Source organism: Phocoena sinus, chromosome 2 (genome assembly GCF_008692025.1).
Source record: "Phocoena sinus isolate mPhoSin1 chromosome 2, mPhoSin1.pri, whole genome shotgun sequence".
NCBI lineage: Eukaryota > Metazoa > Chordata > Mammalia > Artiodactyla > Phocoenidae > Phocoena > Phocoena sinus.
Genome location: NC_045764.1, coordinates 71,019,204 through 71,039,363, shown reverse-complemented (window position 1 = coordinate 71,039,363; position 20,160 = coordinate 71,019,204). Strand labels below are relative to the sequence as shown.

Below are 20,160 nucleotides of genomic sequence, written 5' to 3'. Positions count from 1 at the left end.
TGGATTTCAGGGTAGACGGTGAAGCCTTTCATGACATAGGTAATACAGGAGGCCGAATGGGTTTGGAGCAGATGGGCAGGAAAGCAGAGGGCACAGCAAGTGCTGACCGTGTCAGAGACTCCTCTAAATGGGAAGGGAGGACTGTGCTGAGAGATGCGGGAGATCCAGAGTGAAAGCTGGCTTTGATTTATTTAAAGGTGGGTCAGACCTAGCATGTTAATAAAATTCAGAGGAGATAAAGGGAATAGCCATCAGCCCTGTCTGGGAGTAAATGCAAAAATACACAGAGCAGGGAGCCTCGCTGCTTTGTGTGGCTGGGGAAGAATTAAAATGTTCTCAGATAGGAATATCTAGTTTACCTATTTTGAGTCAGGTGGTTTAGAGGAGAGGTATGGAGATGAGTCTTACTTCTCCTGCTTCCCCTTGGGTTATTTCCCCCATGAATCTCTGGGCTCTGGAGTCCTGAAGATGAGGGTTTAGAGCTGGAGGGACCCCAGGGAGGATGAGTAGTCAGTGACAGAACAAATGCAGGAAGTAGAAATGATCGGAAGCGTCACACGTAGAGATATTTGTAACATTAAGCTCTTTCCAGATGCTTTTCATTGTGAATGCACTTGTAGCTGAGAACGCTAAAGAAAATAAAGAATGCCTGTGCAGCTCAAATTTTTAAAAGCATGAGAAGATAATGGAAGTCTAAAGATGGGGTCAGGAACTGGTTGAGGAGGGAACATGGTGATGGAAGGAGTGTCCTTTGCTGAACGTGCTTAGGGCCCACATGGGATTGAAGACCATGGATTCTGAGGGACAGCAGGCCCTAAGGTGGTGGGATTTTCCCCACCAGTTCAAGCAGCCTGGGGGTTGAGAGGAGGGGAGGGGAAGAGAATGGTGATCCCTCCCGCAGCAAGGAAGGACACACCTTCGCTGCAGCTGCCACATGACTGAACCAGACACCCGGTCTTCAGAGTCACTGGCTGAGATTCTCAGCTCCACACTGGGGAAGAGGCAGGCCTGAGCTCAGAGTCAGAAATGCACTAGAACAGCTTATCCCTGTCTTCTGGCCCCGGGGTTGGTGTGACATCTGCCAGTGTCTTATGATACCACTTGTGTGGTTTAATGTTGGCTCTCTCTGCCAAACAATAAAAATTCTGTAATATTTGATTTGGGCCTTAGAGTATCAATAGGAGCTCAACTGCTACAAGGGATAGGTTGAGAGGAGGCAGGTGACTGAAGCACAAAAAGCAAGTTAAGGCATAAAAAAAATTAGACAATAAACTCTCCAAAGTGGAACATCTTTATCACCCCCTGGCCCCTGAAAAGATCTGGGCTTAAAATAGGTGCCAAATATCAGGAGGTAACTGTTGAGTGATCTCCAGCTGTAGGCTCTGCCACCTGGCCTTCACAGCCTTCTGTGAGAGGACCCCAGCTCGCCTTTTCCTGTTTATCTCCTAGTCCTTCACAGCGGTGCGCATACCTCATGGAAACGGATTCCACATATGCTGCTTCCTTCCTCACTCTGTGTGGCCTAAGAAGCCTTTATTAATATTGGGCTTTGTTCCTGAAGCACCCTATCTCAGACCCCATCCCTCCCTTCAATCTCAGAATTACGCCTGTCTGAAACAGCCAGCCTTCAGTATTGTGGATAAGAGTGTGAATAAATAGAGATGAGGGCATTGGTTAATGTGTCAGAACATTCACTGGGGTAGAAACCAAGTCCATGAAGAAGACTGTGCAAAGAGGCCCATCATAGCATTGTTGACAGTTGTAAAATTTGAAATCAATCTAAATGTACAGCAGGAAGGGATTAAATGAATTATGGTACGTAATTAGATATTATACAGCCATTGAAGATGATATTAGCTATATTTATTGACAAGAAAAACTCATTTTTGAATGAAAGTAGGTTATAGAATTACATGTATGATATGGTCTGCATTTATATAAAATTATATATATATGGGAAGGATGTTGATCGAATTGTTAACTATGGTTGCCTCTAGGGATGGAATTTTGCATTATTTAAAATTTTTATACTATTTGATATTGCTTGGAATTTCTGTGTATTTTATAATCGTAAATATTAAATAAAGCTATTTTCATTATGGGAAAACAATCCACTGCATCCTTTGAGGCCTACTTTATATGTACATCTCTGGGAAGCTTTCTTTGATCTACTCTTCACCCACCCCCGACCCACACTGGAGTGGGAGCCCTGCCTCCTTTATAGATCTTGGCATGGCACTTTGTCATCCTCTTAAACCTCTGGTCTTTCTCGCTTGTGTTTGTTATGTTATCTCATTAGCCTCCATGGCTCTGAACTCCTTAAGGTCATGGATTGTGTTCCTACTCATCTAGGTGCCGTCCTCCACTTCCAAAGGCAGCCTCAGGGGGAAGTGACTGCCCTTCAGCTGTGGAGATTACTGTTTTACGAGCCTACGGGCCCAGATCTTGGGGTTTTTCACGAGATCCAGAAATCAGGCCTGAGTTGGGGTTCAGTAGGCTTTGCTCTGGTTGGCAGGATCGGTGCTCAGTGTTCCAGGTAGGGCCTGCAAGCGGGGAGGTGATAGGCACTTGCTCCACTGCTTGCCCCAGAAAGGCCTCCCCCCTTTGCCTTTGCCTGTTGTGGAAATGCCCCTCTGGCTCTGATGACCAGACCTCTGGGGCAGAAATCCCCACAGCCCCACCACCGAGGCTGCTCAGAGGAAGCCAGCTGCTCAGCCTCTGGGTCCAGAAAAAACCCCAAAGAAAAACCCTGTCCAAACTGAGATAGGACCTTTCCCTAAAGGGATGTGACGATTGTTTCCAAATGACTGCCCCCTCCTAGCTTCAGAGCTCTCAGCTTCCTCTTCCATTATGAGTGACAGTGATGGTGACCACAGGGGCCCAGTAGCAGGTGTCCCCTTGGGAATATTAGCAGCCTCACCAGAAAAAGATGATGAGGCATGTGGCAGCCAGGAACACATGCAGGGCAGCATCCAGACCGCCCCGATAGTCCCATCCCACCCCGGGGCCTAATAACCAAGAGCTGCCATGCGTTCAACACCCACCCTGTGCCAGCGGGCTCAGGGCTTTGAAACTCATCCAGCACCACGGCTCTGCCAGGTGGGCGTCCTTATCTACATTAAAAGACTGAAGCTTAGAGACCTTAAGCAGCTTGCCCAAGGTCGCACCACAGAGCTAAGACTTGAACTCAGTCTGCTTGACTCGGCTTGTCTGCACCCCCATATCCCATACGATCCAGTCGGGGATGGACAAGGAGGACCTAGACACTAACCCACTAAGTTGTTTTCTTAAAGACCTGAACAAATCCATGTAGCAGGCCTGTTAAGGAGAAGCTACCCACCTGACCTGGTGGGCATTTGAGCTTCTCTCACCCTGTGAGACACTCTCCCCAGATGTGCTCAGTGTGTGGCAGGGGCAGAAGCTGGAAGACAGAGAACAGCTTGGGTGAGTAGCTGGGGACCATTAATGGCAGAGAGTAAAAACTCAACTTGCTGCGAAACCCCAGACAGTATCCAGGGCTAGAGCGGGTGGAGGTGCATCTCCATTCCAGACCTGGAGGCCTCTCAGCTTCCCTGTTGTCCTTAGTTCTTAGTCCCACGGCTTCCTCCATGCTTAAGTCCTGTGACTTGAGGGTACCTGAGCATGTCTTTATTCCTTGAGCCCTGGTGCGGGCGCACCAGAAGGGCAATCGGTTGGTCCCCTGACATACCACCCTAAGGGATGTTAGGAGTTGTTGTAGCACCAGAAAAATCTCCCCAGGAAGCTGTTGCCTCGAAACCGGGTGGCTGGAGTGGTCTCTGCAGCTCCCCCTGCTCTGGCCTTGCATCATGTTGTCTGAAGCAGCTGAGCTGCCTCTGTCTTCTGGGCAAGAGGCGGGGGGTCTCCTAGGATTGACACTGCTGGCTGGAGCCTACCTGTCCCTTGGGAAGCCGGGCACCAGTCTAACGGGGGGTCAGACTTTGCTCTCAGGGCTCAGGCAGGACACGCTTGTCAGAGGTGCCTTCCTAACACAGCCCTTTCCACAGCCCACTTCTCCCTTCCTCACACCTCAGTTTCCTCATCTATAAAATGATGAATTTAGACTAGCTCAGTAATTTAAAATGTGGCAGCAGAACTAATTTTTTAGACATCTGTACCAAAGTCCAATATTCACAACATAAAAATTTTTATTTTGATTATTATTATTTCAAATTTATAAGATGTACTTATTAAGCAGTTAGTAAGTGCTCTGAGGCTGTTAGGATGAACAGGATGGTTGCTGATTTACACCAACCTCTGCTTCTAATTCATTCTTTTACCTGTTTTTGGCTGCACAATGAGAAAATCAGGAAAAGCCTGATCACAGAGTTAGTAGTTGGAGTAACTAATGTTTGTTTGTTTGTTTGTTTTTAAGCTAACCTTGCAACCTCAGGATACTGAAAAAGGAATAGAAGAATTTGCTTTTGTTGTTTCAGAGATGAATCATTAACAAAATATTGGACGGACCATATGTAATTGGCAAAACCCCACAGTTTTGGCCTGCAAAAACAGCGAATTTGTATAATTCAGTCGAATAAGAATAGCTAATGTTTATTTCCTGTGTGCCAGGCCCCATGCCAAACACTCTGGAAGCATGATGTCACTTAGTCTACACACAACTCCCCGTGGTACAGGTAAGGACGCTGAGGCATGGGCGTTGTCAAAGGTTGCCCTGGCGACCAGAACCTCCAACTCCAGCCCCCATCCCAGCAGTCCAGGCCCAGCCTTGCCCGGGGTTAATGGGGTTCCAGGTCAGTCCGCCTCCGCCCACCCGCGGGGAGGGGAAAGCATCCAGTCTCTGTGCCCAGCGGCGCCCCCCTGCCCGCCCGAGGCCCAGGAGCTGTTTGTTTTCTTAACGGGGTTAACCAAACCTCCGGAACAGCGCCGGCTGCCCAGTAGAAGCCGAGCCGGTGAAAGGGGCTTTGTGTGAGGGCAGTGGAAGGCGAGGGCCGAGCCAGGGCGGAGACGCGGTCCAACCCACCTGGGCGCCCGCGACCAGGCGGCCCCAGGAGAGGGGGCGTGTCGGGGGTGGACACCTCTGCCCCCAGCCCTTCCTGCCCTCTGCTTGGCCCTTGATCCTCATCTCCAGGCTTCACGTCTGTACAGTGGGGCGAGAATGGCCCGCCTCCCTGGCAGGGCTGGTGTGGGCGTCAAGAGACAGGTGTTTACAGTGTGGCCCCCAACCAGGAGCATAAGCATCACCAGCGACCTTGTGGAAAACGCACTGGGTCAGACTCCACGCCAGGAGTGTGCATTCAGAAAACCCTGGTTAGGGCCGTGTGATCTGAGACTGGAACTTAGATCACTGTTCACATACTGAGAGGGCCAATGTTTAAAGTATACAGAAAACACACTTTTCCTTTGGCTGTAATAACTGCTTTGGAGTGTACATCATGTCACGTGTTCCTCTTTACAGGAAAATATTCTCCATAAGTTGTTTTATCTCCCCAAAGACATAAATGTCTCCAGGTCAAGGATCTTGTTTTTCTTCATTTGGATCTTCACTCAGGTCTGAATGAGATGCTGTGGAATAAGGAGCTGCAGGTTTACTACCAAATGTTTTACGAGTCAGGTGCATCAAATCTCCCTCTATAAATGGGGATGAAAATCCATTGATTTGAGACTTCTCAGGAACAGCTGAAAATCAAGTAAGTGAATGAGGTGGATGATGGTCTTCAGAGAGAGAGCGAGAGAGCGAGAGATAAGAGTCTAACTCTGAAGGTAGGAAGAGGATTTCTGTTGTTACCCCTCTGCAGGCCTTCCTGTAACCCTTCAGCAACCCTGCTCCCTTCCTGCCTCTTTCCCAGGCCTTCCCTCCTCTCCCTAGCCTCTTCCCAACATCCCCTTCCCCCACTGATTCATACAGTCTTTCAATCAACAATGCTTCTTTTGAGCATCTACTACATGCTTGGCACCATGGTGGCAAAACCCTGACAAGAGACCATATCCCTGTCTCACTGGTACTGAGTCTGGGGGCCGAGTTGGGGACACCAGGGAGAAACAATAAACAAACAGTAACAGTAATATTGGAATGAGTGCAGAGACAAGGTGCTTATGATAGGATGGTCAGGAAGGAAGGTGTCTATGAGAAGGTGAGTTTTAGGCTAAGAATTAGAAGTTTTAGGCAAAGCCCACCAGGTGAAGAGTAAGGAAAAAGTGTTGCAGGGAGGGATTCCCTGGTGGCACAGTGGTTAAGAATCCACCTGCCAATGTAGGGGACACGGGTTTGATCCCTGGTCTGGGAAGATCCCACATGCCGCAGAGCAACTAAGCCCGTGCGCCACAACTACTGAGCCTGCGCTCTGGGGCCCATGAGCCACAACTACTGAGCCCGTGCACCACAACTACTGAAGCCCACGTGCCTGGAGTGCGTGCTCCACAACAAGAGAAGCCATCTCAATGAGAAGCCCGCGTACCGCAACGGAAAGTAGTCCCCGCTCGCCGCAACTAGAGCAAGCCCGCACGCAGCAATGAAGACCCAAGGCAGCCAAAAATAAATAAAATTTAAAAATTAAAAAAAAACCCACAAACCTTCTAAAAAAAAAAAGTGTTTCAGAGAGATGAAATAGTGAGTATAAATGTCCTGAGGCAGAAAGAGTTCGTTAGGTTTGAAGAACTGGAAGAATGTCGCTGTGGCTGGAGCCCCATGCATGAGAGGGTAGGAGAGAAAATGAGAGATGGGCTGGGTCATTTAGAGCTGTGTAGACTACGGTGGGGAGGGCGGGTTTTGTTTTAAGCACAGCGTGAAGCCTTTGGACGGTCTGTGCTACTAGGTAGAGAGTAGACCTTGTATGAGGGAGAGAGGCAGGAAAAACAAGAGAGGTCCATTAGAAGATGTGGCAGTGTTCTGGGTGGTAGGAATAGAGACAGAGGCAGACCTTCATTAGGATGGGCGACCAAGAAGTTTAGAGGTTTGAGGGTCCTAGAAGAGGACTCCCTGAACAGCAGACAAGGAGAGCAGGGTCCCTGACTGATGGGGCCCTAGAGAACAAGGGAGGTAATGAAACACCAGCACTTCTCCTCATGGTGGATCGTTTCCCTTCCAGGAGGTTTCAGCTTCCTGATTCTGAGGCCCCTGTGAGATGGAATTTGGCGGGGGGAAAGTGTAGAACATAGTATTGGTGAGACCTGCTTGCCCCCTTATGGGGTCATCCTCTCAGCCTCTCTCTGGGGGCAGAGCTGGGAATGGGGAGTTTCTGTTCCAGCTCAGAAACACCTCTGCACTAGCAAGGGAGGGAGGGAGTCAGTGGTCCCCCAACCCCAGCTCCTACGACAGGTTCTCTGCTCCTTCCAACCATCAAGCTTTCTGCTGGGGTGAGCTCTGGGAGGCAGGGGCCTCGCCTTCCTCCACTGCCCCCCAAGACTATCTGGGGAGGAGTCAGTGGAGTGGAGGCTTGTGCTGAATGGGAAATCTCCCTTAGGCGGGTGGGGGAAGAGCGCTGAGAGGTGGGAGCAGAAGCCTCTCCTAGCACAGGAGGTGAGAGAGTTCTGGATTAAATCCTGTCACACACCCAGAAAGACTCTGCCAGAAGAGTGGGCAAGGGCAGCCTCGTGCCACCTCCCACAGTCCCTCTCCCCCATCCATTGCCCTGCATACCAGCATCACCCACCTGTGTTTCCAGGATGAGCCCACAAACTGCCATTTTCCTGATACCTACTCTGCTGAGGGCTTCGCAGGGATTTTCTCACTCAGTTTTCGCACGCTCTCCTGAAGGAGGCATATTATCTCAATTCTGCAGATGAGTACAGATCTACACAGCTGGGGAAACCCAAGCTGTCTGACCGCTAAAGCAGAGCCTCTGTCCCTACACTGCCTCTCCTCCTGATGAAGGTTTGGGCTGAAAGATGATTGAAATGGAGGAATGGCTTTTTTAAATGAATGAATGGGGACTTCCCTGGTGGTCCAATGGTTAAGAATCCGCCTTCCAGTGCAGGGGAGGTGGGTTTGATCCCTGGTCTGGGAACTAAGATCCCACGGGCCGCGGGGCAACTAAGCCCGCACTCCACAACTAGAGAGACCGTGTGCTGCAACTAATGAGCCCGTGCGCTCTGGAGCCCACGCGCTGCAACAAAGAGCCTTCCTGCCGCAAAGAAGAACAGATGCAGCCATATAAATATTTTTTTAAAAAATGAATGAATGGGGCCTACGAATGCTGGGGGAAGGGGGACATCAAAGCCAGAGTGCGTCCAAGCTTTACCCCAGGCCGCGCTCCCAGGGTCCACGTTGAAGGTGGAGGGAAGGAGATGGGGGTGCAGCCTGGTCCTGGGCAAGGGTGTGAGGAACGCAAGGAACGCCCCTGGTGGATCTGGGCCCAGCCTCCCTCCTTGCCAATGCCCACAGGGGCTTACAGCCCTTAGCAGGCGCTCGAATAAGAGCAGGTGAAATTTGGCTCTCCCGCATTCCTGTCAATCACTGGGGACTCGGTGAATGTGGACATGTTGACAAACAGATGGCTCTCTGCCGAAGGGTCTCCAAGTTCTGCGGCCCCACTAGGCTCAGTGGGCGGCGCCCGCCTCGCGCCATCGGGCTCCAGCCTAATCAGCCCCTTGCAGGACCCGGCGGCGCTGGGGAACGCCCTGGGCGGGGCCAACGTGGGGGCGGGTCCCGCAGGCACGAGGAGGCGGGGCCGGCGACGCCGCGGTCTTTGGTCGGAGCGCGGAGAGTTCGGCTGCAAGCGGCGCTTGCATGCTGGAAGTTCGCATCCCGTCGGTGGGGCCCGAGGCCGAGGGGACCCGGCAGAGCCCCGAGAAAGGCCACATGGTGAGCGGGGGCAGTGGATGGGAAGGGGCGCGGGGACCCGCCGGATTTCCCTGCGTCAAATGCAATGCGGACCCCGCACCTCGGGTTCGGGGTCCGAGCGCGGCGGCCCAGGCTGTCTGGGGACACGCTGCCGAGGGTCTCTGGGCCGCTTGGACTTGCCAGCCCCGCCGACGGCGGTCCCGGCTCCTGAGGGACTGACTGCACGGAGCAGAGCCCCCAAGTGTGTGGGGACTTGGGAGGGTCCCTGGAGAGCAGCGGCGCTCCCAGGCCGCTTTGCGCCTCTGAGGGCGGAGGGTGGGTGCGTCGCCGGGAGCCGGTCCTGCTGCACCAACCCGCCAGGCCTCACGCGCACCCGGCTGCCCTCCCGCGCCCGCCAGGTGTTCCGAGTGGAGGTGCTGTGCCACGGGCGCAGACACACCGTGAAGAGGCGCTACAGCGAGTTCCACGCGCTGCACAAACGGGTGAGGCTGCGCCCACCACCGACAGACCGACCCCGGCCCGGCTCCTTCCCAAGCCCTGAGAGGCAGGCAGACAAGCTGGCGGGCCCCAGCCTCTGCCACCCCCATTACCGGGCCCTAGAGAGCTCAGCTCGTGGGCACAGACCTCCCTGCGGGCTGCGGAACGCGCACAAAGGGTTAGGTCCCACGTGCTGCCCGTGCCCCTGCGCGGCTGGTCCGGCGTCGGGCGTCTTGGGGGCGGACGGGGGTGTTGGAGGCACCTCTCGCCCTTGTCCCAACCACTACTCACCACGCGGGCGTGTCTCAGGGTAGAGCTTGAAGTTTGGGGGTGTGGGTGGCAGGGAGGACTGGGGAGGGCTCTTGGCTAGGATGAAGTGAGCTTGAGGGCTCAATTGGGATGCTGTGATCGCACTGCGGTAACCTCCTGGCAGATCAAGAAACTGTCCAAAGTGCCCGACTTCCCCTCGAAACGCCTGCCCAACTGGAGGACCAGAGGACTGGAGCAGCGGCGGCAGAGCTTGGAGGCCTATATCCAGGTATGTGTGGGTCTCACTCTGTTTGCCTCTCAGCCTGCTGGACCAGAGGTGTGACACCGGCAGAGAGGTGCGGGGCATTGGGGTGAAGGGGACCTACATTTTGGCCATGTTCTAGTCCCTCTCTGAATTGGTAGGATTGAGTGAGGTACCCAGGAGGCAGGTAGTCCCAGTTAAATGAAGGCTAGCTCTCCTTCTCCAGGGTGAGATCCTGTACTGCCCTCCTGATGAGGGTGGAGATCCTTCCCCCCCTCTCCCACACGGTTATGCCCAATTGCAGGCCAGGCTGGCTTCGTGGGCCAATCTGTATAGTCACCCAGGGCCAGTGCTCAGAAGGGCCCTAGCTTGGTTTAATGCTCTACTCTGGCTGTTTTGAAATTCTTTATCATTTTGGAAGGGCCCACGTGTTTTCAATTTGCACCAGGCTCTGCATATTACACAGCTGAATCTGATTACAGGTTGCCTCTGTTCTCTTCTCCAGGGCATCCTATACTTGAACCAGGATGTGCCCAAGGAACTACTGGAATTCCTGAGTCTTCGCCACTTGCCCATAGTCCCCAAGGCCAGCAGCTGGGGGTGAGCATCTCTGGAGGCGCTTGGCATGAGAGGGGCCCCAGTGTTGTGGGGACAGGGGCTCTCTGCAGCCAGCAGGTGAGGAAAGGTTTTAGAGGTCAAGCCCCTTTCCTTCTTGTATCTGCCAGGCCCTAGCCTGGTTCTTCCTCTTTAAGACACACCTCCCCAGTGGGCTTTCTTGACCCCTGTGGAGGGGCTGTTTTCTGAAGAGCCTTGGCTACCTCCTGAGCTGAGTTTGTTAGAAATAGAAGCAGCAGTCCCCTGGGAGGTGAAATTCTGGGCTTCCACATCTCCACCTCTGCCACAGGCCCCCCCCACCCCCCCACCGGTCATCCCCAGGCAGCTCACAGCCTCTCTCTTCTTTTCAGCGCCCTGGGGGAGTTCCTGCCCGGCAACAGCAGGCAAGTCCAAGTCCCTGTCTGCACTGGGTTCCTGCTGCCCCCTCGTGGCCATACGCCAGGGCCTGAAGTCTCTGGCCTGTCCCCGTACTCCAGGTTTTCATGTTGTTGCCTCCTGAGCCCACTTCCCACTTTTCCTCTGTGGGTCCTTGGTGATCTCAGTCCTTAGTTTCCACCCAACCTGACAGTTTTCTGTTTCCCCCTCCACTGTTCATGACCCCTTTTCTTCCTAGCTCACAGCTGTACCACCGGCCTGTTATCAGCTTCTGCATGGATCCTTATATTTGCATCCCATCCCCAGGTGAGGAGGTGCCTCTGACCCATAATCCACACTTAGGGCCCAGGTACCAGGGTGGGAGTGAGGGTGAAGTTGATATTTCTCAGCTCGCAGGACCCCTAGGCAGCATCTCCCTCCTACTGCCCCCCGTTGGGGCCACACCTCCCTGCTGTTCCTGTGCCCCTGTAGCCTGCTTTGTATTTTCCTCCAGGAAGTAGACATGGTGAAATGAGCTTGGCTCCCCTGGTCTCCATTCTTTACCAGCCTGGCTTTACCAAGATGTGAACAGAATGTGAACTGGGAATGCCAAGGCCTCATTTGAGGTGGCCAGCTGCTACCTGCTGCCTTGGCAGGGACCCCTGTTCTCGGGGAACAGGGGGTGCTGAGCCTATGAGCCCGAGCTCAGGGAGCTGCAGGCCTGCAGTCAGGCCCACCCCACTTCCTCTTGCCCTGAAGCCCCTACCCCTTACTCCTATTTTCCTTCTGTCCTAGAGCCTCTGCCCAACGTGGTGGTGAACGGTGTGCTCCAGGGCCTCTATGGCTTCAGCGCCAGCACAGCTAAAGCCCAGCCAGAGGCTGCCTGTCACCCTGCTCCAGTGCCACCGATGCCCTGACCAGTCCAGAGGGCTTTAGGCCACCTGCCAGGTCATGGACCTCAATCCTATGAAAGGGACATGGGCTGCGTCAGCCTTGGCCTGGACCCCGGACTCACCACCCTCCACCCCTCCAGGCTCAGAACTCAGCTGCACTGGTGTCTTGAGGTGGTAGGATCCTGCACTCCCAGAGCCCAGGGGCCAGGGTGGGGACAACAGAGGATAGGGAATAAAGGGAGAATTCCTTTAGAATGTTCATAGCCCACCAGTTTGGAGGTGGGCTATGAAAAGGGGCAGGTGTATTCCTTTACCTACGTCAGGAGAAAGGTGTGGCGGGGACATGCAAAGGTTGAGGCACAGTGGCTAGCCAAGTTCAGAAGCAAGGGGCAAAAGCTTCTGCTTGACATTTTGTGCGTAGCACATTTTTCTGTGAATGTCCAGATCTGTTTCCCCCTGCCCTCCCAGACTTGTGTGGCCAGTTGGAAATGTCTGGTTTGTGTTCATCTCTCCCTCATTTCTGGAGGGAAAGGGTTCAGGCTGGAACCCAAGGAGGGGACAGGCACCACTGCCACAGGAGCCCCAGGCGGGCTGGCACTGGACTTAGGGTCGGGTGGGTGGGTGGGGAGGTGTGCCAGAGGCCCCAGAACCCAGCCCATACGCAGATTATAAAAAAACCTTTTTTTAATCGGTCAGTGTTTGTTGGTAGGAGTTTGTTAACGAAACTGGGCCCGCAGAATGTGGGGGGAGGGGTCCGCTCCGTCAGATGCCAGCACTACGGCCAGTGCAGCATGGAGCCCTGTGGCGGGCTGTCTTCACCCCCAGGAGGGCAACAGGGCCACACAGACAGTCGCTCAAAGGGAAGAGGTCCCTGGGGCCCTACTCCTTGGCGATGGCAAAGGGCTTCTCCACTTCGATCTTGCCACAGTCTGCGATCGTCACGTCCTTCAGAGGCCTGTCCCGACCGTCTGTCTTGGTGCTCTCCACCTTACGCACTACATCCTGGGGAGGAAGGCAGAGTGTCAGGCGGTCTGCTGGTCGAGGGAGACAGGCCCCAGCGTGCGGCCGCGAGGGCTGAAACCTGCACGTGATGAACAGTATACAAACCACGAGGCACCAAAATCCTAAGGGCATCGTGGCCGGGCGCCAGCCCAGAGCAAGAAGAACCCAGATTTGACAACAGGAGGATGCAGTAGTTTCGATCCTCTGAAGTATGACCCAGGCTGGGCTAGGGGTGAGGAGGGGGGCGGCTGGGGAGAGGGTGCCAAGAGGCTTCTCTGGGACAGCGTGTTCGGCTGGGCCCTGTACAACCGACGGTGGTGCCAGGACATGCCTGACTGAATACGGGATGGAGGGTCCTCAACTGTGCAGCCTCACCGAGACCTCCTGGCCGGCCTCTGCCTGGGGCCTGGAGGGATTTAGAACTTGGAGGCAGGACTTCCCTGGCGGCCCAGTGGTTAAGACTCTGGGCTTCCATGGCAGGAGGCACGGGTTCGATCCCTAGTCGGGGAACTAAGATCCCGCACGCTAGACGGCATGACCAAAAAAAAAACAAAAACAACTCGGGGGCATAGAGAGAGAGGCTGTTTAGTCTCAATTCCCCCCAGGTTTGTAGAAATAAACACTGGTCAGAATCTGTACATTCCCTTCTGGGAAAGGGATAAAATATATGGATCCCCTGCCCTGGGGTCTGTGTCAGATCCCTGGTCAGGGTTGCCTACAGTTAGTCCCTCCCCCACAAACTCACCATGCCCTCTAGAACTTTGCCGAACACTACATGCTTGCCATCTAACCAGGCTGTCTTGACCGTCGTGATGAAGAACTGGGAGCCGTTGGTGTCTTTGCCTGCGTTGGCCATGCTTACCCAGCCAGGGCCATAGTGTTTCAGCTTGAAGTTCTCATCAGGGAAGCGTTCACCATAGATGCTCTTCCCTGGGAAGAAAGAGTAGGTCAGGGGAGCTGGGGGAGCCCCAACGAAGCAGATCTTCGGGGCGAGGATTCCAGAGGCTGAACCTGTCCCCCGTGCCAGGCCAGGCTCCAGTGGAGTACAAGGACGCACAAGCGGTTCCCTTCCTACCCTCTGGCCCTGGAGCCAAACCATACTGACAGCCCAAGTGGGACATGAGGCCAGGGTGATTTAGTGAATAGCTCACACAATGATTACTCTGAGAATATAGCTTTACGACTTTCAAATAAGGCACATATTAAAAACTACCTTGGCTGTGGCCTGAGAGGCCTGCCATGGGGACTTACTTTAGTGGAGGGAGGTGCTGTGCAGGATGCAGGGCAGGTAAGAACCCTCCAGAAAAGGAGGACTAGGGCTTCCCTGGTGGCGCAGTGGTTGAGAGTCCGCCTGCCGATGCAGGGGACACGGGTTCGTGCCCCGGTCTGGGAAGATCCCACATGCCGCGGAGCGGCTGCGCCCGTGAGCCATGGCCGCTGAGCCTGCGCGTCCAGAGCCTGTGCTCCGCAACGGGAGAGAGCGCGACAGTGAGAGGCCCGCGTACCGCAAAAAAAAAAAAGGAGGACTGCTGTGGCTGACCAGCTTTTCTTCCTAAGAGCCCAAAAGATACTGAGGACACTCCAAAGCAGGAGGAGAGATGAGTGGGGAGGGGCAGGGAGAAGCAAAAGAGAGGGGTCGCCATTTCAGTTCTGGACAGTCAAGAGCCTCTTATCAACGCATGAACCAAAATAAAAGGTGGCTCTGAGTGTGTTTACTGTGTCTGTCTGTGGAGGGTCTGGGGCCAGCATACAAGATAGTGGAGCCGAGAGGATCTCTACCCCATTCCAGAGATCCTAACCTAAGTTCCCAAGGCTGGTTCCAGGAGAAATACTACACCCTTCTTTGTCCCTGTCCTCTCCTAGAGATTCACACTGTGCACTAGAGGCCCCAAGAAACCCAGCAACAAAGAAGTAATTTTCATTTTGTTTTACCCAACACCTTTCAAACTTATTTGCGTACAAAACCTTTTTCCTCTTCAATACACGTATTTTCATCTTGTGGTTCCCACAGAGTGGAACCAGGTTGGGAAGCTGTCCTAGACTGATGCTGAGGAGGTATTTCTGATTGTACATTAAGTGGGAAGTTTGAAAATCACCTGGCCAGGAAGGACTCAACCAGACAGGAGATTGGGGAGCCTCTTTACATCAGTTTTATATTACTTGTTCTACTTCACCAAGAGATCACGGCGCTGTGACTTGGAGTGTTTTCTAACAGCATGACAAGGAAGACTTGTTCCCCCTTCCTATCAGAGAGAATAGTTTTGGAGGGGAGTAGTGGGACCAAATAAAGCAATTTTTATTTGTAATGTGAAATGCGAAAATAAAACTGTCAACTCTTTTAGTTTTTTTTTTAAAAAGAGGCTTCCCATGTGAGAATCCTCTTTGTACATCTCAGTGAACTGCAGGACTTCAACTACTGCTGCTATCCAGAAAATCCCAAGTCTATATCCTTAGCTCCAATCACTACCAAGATATAAGGAGTCCCAAACTTAAATGGATAGTGAACGTTTTAAACTCAACATGCTTTGTCATCTTTCTCTCCAGACTTCAGTTATTCTTTCGACATTTGTTTCCTCCGCACGTTGTCAATGTTGTCCTCACCCCCATCACGGATTCATCCTTTTCTCCCATTCCTGCTACCCCCGCTGCAATCACGGCTAATGCTCAGAGTGGGACCAGTGTGCCAGAGGGCTGGTGCAAGCATGTGAAACATAAAAAACCCACCCTGTAAGGCAGGAGCTAAGAGCTCCATTTCAAAGATGAAGAAACCGAGGTACAGAGGTTAAAGGCACCCCAGCTGGGAAGTAGCAGAGCTGGAATTCAAACCAAGATCAAGGTGGTCTGGCTCTCGAATCTCTGCTCTTACCCACTAGGTATCCTCCCTGGGTTCAGGCCCACATCGCCCAACGCAGGGGCAGCTGCACCAACACCCCTGCCAGTCTGCTTCTCCTGTGTCCATGTCCTGAATCTGCCACATTATCATCCCTCAAACTCCTTTGCGATCAGGCCTTGCTCCCATTCAAGTCTTCAACGGATCCTCACTCCGTGGAGGACAAAGCCCTGGGTCCCTGGCCTGGCCGCGGCCCGCCACTCTGGGTTCCCGGTGGGAGCTTCACTTCCATCCTCCTGACCCCACCTTTGGCCAAGTTCCTGCCGCAGACCAGACCTGAGCTCACGCCTTAACCCTGCCTCTTCCCTGCCCATGCAAATTCTCCCCAGCCAGATCTGTCCCCGCTCAAATCTGTCCTCACGTTTACGAGGCCATTTCCTGATCACCTTGGCGCAAAGTGAGTCCTTTACTCGTCAGCACTTTGACGACAGCTGACTTTACTTACCACTCGCTGGGCACTACGCACTCAACATCTCACCTCACCCTCCCAGCACCCACAACTCTTACCACTTACTCTACAGAAGAGGAAACTGAGGTTCAGAGGACTCACTTGCCTGAGGTCACAAAGTAAGAAGGTGGCAGACACCCAACTGTGTGTGACTCCATGACTACAGTGCTTTTGTATCACGCCTGCTTTGTCTTTGTCGTCCAGCTAGCTATGACTTACATCTTGTATTATGTCACTTTCATAGTGTTTTCTCCTCGTTCTTCCCACCTCGACGATAAACCACTTGAGGACAGAGCCTGAGCCCTAAAAGCTGTGTTACAGCCCATTTGTGACTTTTCAGGTACTGGAAGTGAAAGGGAGTTGCCGTCCCACTGGTTTTTGCATCCTCGGCACCCACCACAGAGCCTGGCCCAGTAAATATTGATCGGTGGGGTGAGCTGCAGCTGTGGTCTAAAGGAACAGCAGGCTGTGCACCCAAGTGTGGTGAGACCTGTTGGTTAGTCCAGGCTGTCTGTCTGTCCTACTGTACAAGTAGCGCAGGTGAGACCGCCAGCTCTTGTCAAGTGGTCTCTTGGGGGAGACTGCCAAGGAGAGCAACTTCTCCCACCCTTGCTGGGGCTTCCAAGGCCGCCCACACAAGCTTTGCATGCCTGACCTAGAATCACCTACAGGTGTTTCACTTTGCTCCCCTCCCCGCAGGGCATACCGCAAGGCAAGTCACCGAGGCTGTAGGCCTGGATCAGCTGGTCTGTCAGCTGCGCGAGATTCTCTTATGTCCACCTGAAACCCATTCCTCCCTCTCCTTTGTACTGGGTTCCCTGGCCCTCCCACCTTGGCGGCTGCACTGACAGACCCCTCTGCCCAGAGGATTTGAGGTTACCTCCAGTGCCATCTCCCCGGGTGAAGTCTCCACCCTGGATCATGAAGTCCTTGATCACACGATGGAATTTGCTGTCTTTGTAGCCAAATCCTTTCTAGAAAAAGGGATGAGAAGGCGAGAAGGTGGCATGAGGCACCAGGCAGACATTAAATAGGCCCTGCAGGAACCCAGCCCACAACAACAACTGCTCACAGAAGAGAAACCCCTGCCGGCAGATTCATCCTTCAACGTGCCACTGGGTGACCAGTAATCAAAGGCCAGGCCTGGAGCACACAGATCCAGGAAAGGCTGTAAGACTGCACATTTCCTCTGCCTTTAATACAATTCTACTTCATACATAATGCCTCCACCTTTCCCCTCTCGTTTTTTCCTAATCTAATCATAGGAAGAGAAGAAAACTGACCAAAAAAAAAAAAAAAGTTACCTGCTGACCCAATGGCAAGTTGGAATGCAGACTTCCTTTTTTTTTTTTTTTTTTGCGGTACGCGGGCCTCTCACTGTTGTGGCCTCTCCCATTGTGGAGCACAGGCTCCGGACGCGCAGGCTCAGCGGCCATGGCTCACGGGCCCAGCTGCTCCGCGGCATGTGGGATCTTCCCGGACTGGGGCACGAACCCGTGTCCCCTGCATCGGCAGGCGGACTCCCAACCATTGCGCCACCAGGGAAGCCCCAGACTTTCTTAAATGGGGCATTCATTTCCTTAAAACCTGGAAAGCTCTGGGCCCCTCACTCTGGTGCAGAGACCACAAACTAGTTTCCCTCGATGTTTTCTTTGGTTACTGCAAAGTCTCAAAGATGAAAAATTTTCTCAAAAAAAGAAAAAAAAATTCTAATTCTGGATTTAGTTAAAAAAACTGAGAAGATATGATAATACTGGGTTCCCAGTGCCAGAGGGCACAGCTGCTACTCCGTGACGGCCACTGCTATGGGTGGGCCACGCTCTGCAGTTCAGTTTCCTGCCAACCCTACTTGCCAACTCCGCTGCCTGTAAGCTTGGCTACCTCCGCTCTAGCCACTTACCTCTCCTGTAGCCAAGGCCACAAAATTATCCACTGTTTTTGGAACAGTTTTTCCAAAGAGACCGATGACCACCCGGCCTATATCTTCATCTCCAATTCGCAAGTCAAAGTACACCTGAGGAAAAAGACAATTTCAAACTTAGCCTCTTAAAAGGGTCCTTCCTAGGGAACCGAGGGCCCAAGAAGCTACCCGGAGGATGCGAGAAAACAGACCCATATTTTAAGAGCAGTTTCTGAATCTGATTTTGGTGGCGACAAAAACCCCATGAGAATCTAATGAAAGCTCCATTTGTTTACACTCTCCTTAGACTACAGTAACAACCTTTGCTCTAAATAAATAATGGGCCCAGATTCTAAAACTTAACATCAAAACACCACAAAGATGGGAGCCTAAGCACACCACTCAGGTGTAAACTATTACATTGCTGTGCTTTGTAACTGAAGTGGCTAAAACCTGGCCTACGTAGAGAAAAGACTGGCAATCTGGCAGGCGTGATCTTTCACCCGTTTCCTCAGCACTGTGGGGTATCTGCAAATAGGCGGCTCTGAGTCTGCAATGCCGACCCCAGCTGGGCATCCTGGGCGCCAACGCCTGGGTCAGGGCTGGGCTCTCGGGGAGGGTCCGGGTCATTCTCCAGTCTGAATGGGGGAGGACGGCCCAGGCGCCAAGAGGCCACGACAGGGAAACTAGGGAGGGGCAGAGTCAAGGCCGAGGACGCCCAGGCCCGAGCTCTGGGACCCGAAATGCCTCGGACATGTGTGACCAGAGGCGCCAAGGCCGGAACCCAGGCGGCGGAGGGCAGGCCTCGCCAGGCAGGTCTGGAGACGGGAGGCTGGACCTTAACAGTGACTTTGGGCCCCTTCTTCTTCTCATCTGCAGCAGAAGGTCCAGGCAACAGCAGGAAGAGGACGGAGCCCACGATGAGGGCGGCGACGAAGAGCACCTTCATGTTTCGCTCCGAGAGGCGCAGCATCCACCGGGAGAAGCTAGCGCGGGCCGGGCTGCCGAGGCTGGAGGAGGGTAGGGGCGCGGCGACGTGGGCCCGGCTCCTCCACCGAGCGCAGCCGGGGGGAACCGGGGCTCCTGCAGGCCTCCTAGCAGGAGGCAGGCCCCATTTCCCCCTCTGGTTGGGCGCCAGATGGTAGGTCCCCCTGGGGGGGCGGAGCCCGGCTCGCTGACTGGGCGGGCGGAGACGCGGGCTCGTGGGTGGCTGCCACGTTACTGTGGCCTCATTGGCTTTACAGCTCGTCGACGCCCACTAACAGGAAGGGGATGAGCGGAAGGCGACGCCCTCTCCAAGAGCCCCGGATTGGGCTTCTGAAGAGGCCAGCAGCCCAAGCGGAGAGACCCCATGGCCCGCCGCGCCTTTGTGGGGTTGGAAGTCGTTTGGCAGGTGGTGACCGAGGCTTTAGGTTAGGAAGTCTGTGGATGGGGCAGAAGACACTGGTCGTTGTCCGTATTGGGCCAGTCAAGGGTTAGTCACACCGAATTGGGTTTAAATGTGTAGCCTCCAAAAACTCAGGGCACGTTTATGCCTACCCAGAGTATATAACCTTATACAGCTCCGTCTGTCTTGCAAAACTTGCTTCAAAACCCACTTCTTCTTGACTTAATCCCTGTCACTGTCCTACCTTTTTTCTCTCCCTTCTCTAATCTTACTGTGCTTACTGCTGTATGAGTCAACGCACACTGTTGTATACTCTGGTTCTTAACTTCCTTTTTTTACCTGTTTTCCCAAGCAACTACATTTTAAAATTTTTATTTATTTATTTTGGTGAGAAACGGACTGTTGCTCTTACTTTGTATACAGCTCCCCCAACTGCTTCAGGGCTAAGTGCTCAACAAATGCTGGATGGAACAGCCGTCACGTTGGCACTGAGGTGGGAAATAATATCTGCAAGGGTCTGAGGTTGAGTCCCTCTTTTCTAGAAACCTCCCGGAAGGTCAGGAGTAGTCGTCAGATGCGCCCCCAGCAGTATTTCAGGGCTCCGAAGACGCTTGTTCCCAACAGTCCGCAACATATATACTTAAGTACTGCAAGTCTAGCACACACGCACACCCAAAATTGCCACTGACATCTTTCTAAAGCTCGGAACCATGACATTATTAAATGTCTTTAATTTTCAAAGATTAACTTTACAGAAATTCCTGGTCTTCACAGCCCAGATTGTAGGTAGACCTGGCTCCATTTCTATAGTCGAACTTGGCAATTTGGTCTCTATATAAGGTGCCGACCTGAGTTTGAGGTTATGCATGGCCACTGACATTACCTTGTCCTTCCTTACACTGAGGTCACTGCAGAGCTTCAAAAG

At 53.1% G+C, this 20,160-nt stretch overlaps 2 protein-coding genes across 4 annotated transcripts; one reads left to right on the top strand and one right to left on the bottom strand.

The window, feature by feature from the left end:
• The first annotated feature begins 8,581 nt into the window (after positions 1–8,581).
• SNX22 (sorting nexin 22) lies at positions 8,582–14,316 on the top strand. Of its 2 annotated transcripts, none has more exons than XM_032624484.1 (7): positions 8,582–8,779; positions 9,157–9,240; positions 9,669–9,773; positions 10,252–10,346; positions 10,712–10,744; positions 10,975–11,042; positions 11,511–14,316. In XM_032624484.1, the coding sequence occupies exons 1-7, from the start codon at positions 8,705–8,707 to the stop codon at positions 11,630–11,632; spliced, it is 582 nt and encodes a 193-aa protein (XP_032480375.1). In that variant the 5' UTR covers positions 8,582–8,704; the 3' UTR covers positions 11,633–14,316. The 2 variants fall into 2 exon arrangements, with proteins under 2 accessions (XP_032480375.1, XP_032480374.1); XM_032624483.1 differs by having other exon boundaries at positions 10,712–10,837.
• PPIB (peptidylprolyl isomerase B) lies at positions 12,275–19,019 on the bottom strand. Of its 2 annotated transcripts, none has more exons than XM_032624485.1 (5): positions 18,687–19,019; positions 17,849–17,962; positions 16,829–16,922; positions 13,356–13,540; positions 12,275–12,610 (listed from the first exon to the last, which is right to left on the bottom strand). In XM_032624485.1, exons 1-5 carry the CDS (start codon positions 18,819–18,821, stop codon positions 12,488–12,490), a joined length of 651 nt encoding a protein of 216 aa, XP_032480376.1. In that variant the 5' UTR covers positions 18,822–19,019; the 3' UTR covers positions 12,275–12,487. The 2 variants fall into 2 exon arrangements, with proteins under 2 accessions (XP_032480376.1, XP_032480377.1); XM_032624486.1 differs by having other exon boundaries at positions 18,792–18,896.
• Between the last annotated feature and the right edge of the window lie 1,141 nt (positions 19,020–20,160).

Coding starts and splice junctions, on each gene's coding strand:
- SNX22 (XM_032624483.1), top strand. CDS start 8,705: ATGCTGGAAGTTCGCATCCCGTCGGTGGGGCCCGAGGCCGAGGGGACC. Junction 8,780..9,156: donor GCCCCGAGAAAGGCCACATG/GTGAGCGGGGGC, acceptor CGCGCCCGCCAG/GTGTTCCGAGTGGAGGTGCT. Junction 10,347..10,711: donor CCCAAGGCCAGCAGCTGGGG/GTGAGCATCTCT, acceptor TCTTCTTTTCAG/CGCCCTGGGGGAGTTCCTGC.
- PPIB (XM_032624485.1), bottom strand. CDS start 18,821: ATGCTGCGCCTCTCGGAGCGAAACATGAAGGTGCTCTTCGTCGCCGCC. Junction 16,923..17,848: donor TGGCCTTGGCTACAGGAGAG/GTAAGTGGCTAG, acceptor CCCTTTTTCTAG/AAAGGATTTGGCTACAAAGA. Junction 12,611..13,355: donor GCAAAGTTCTAGAGGGCATG/GTGAGTTTGTGG, acceptor CTTCCTCCCCAG/GATGTAGTGCGTAAGGTGGA.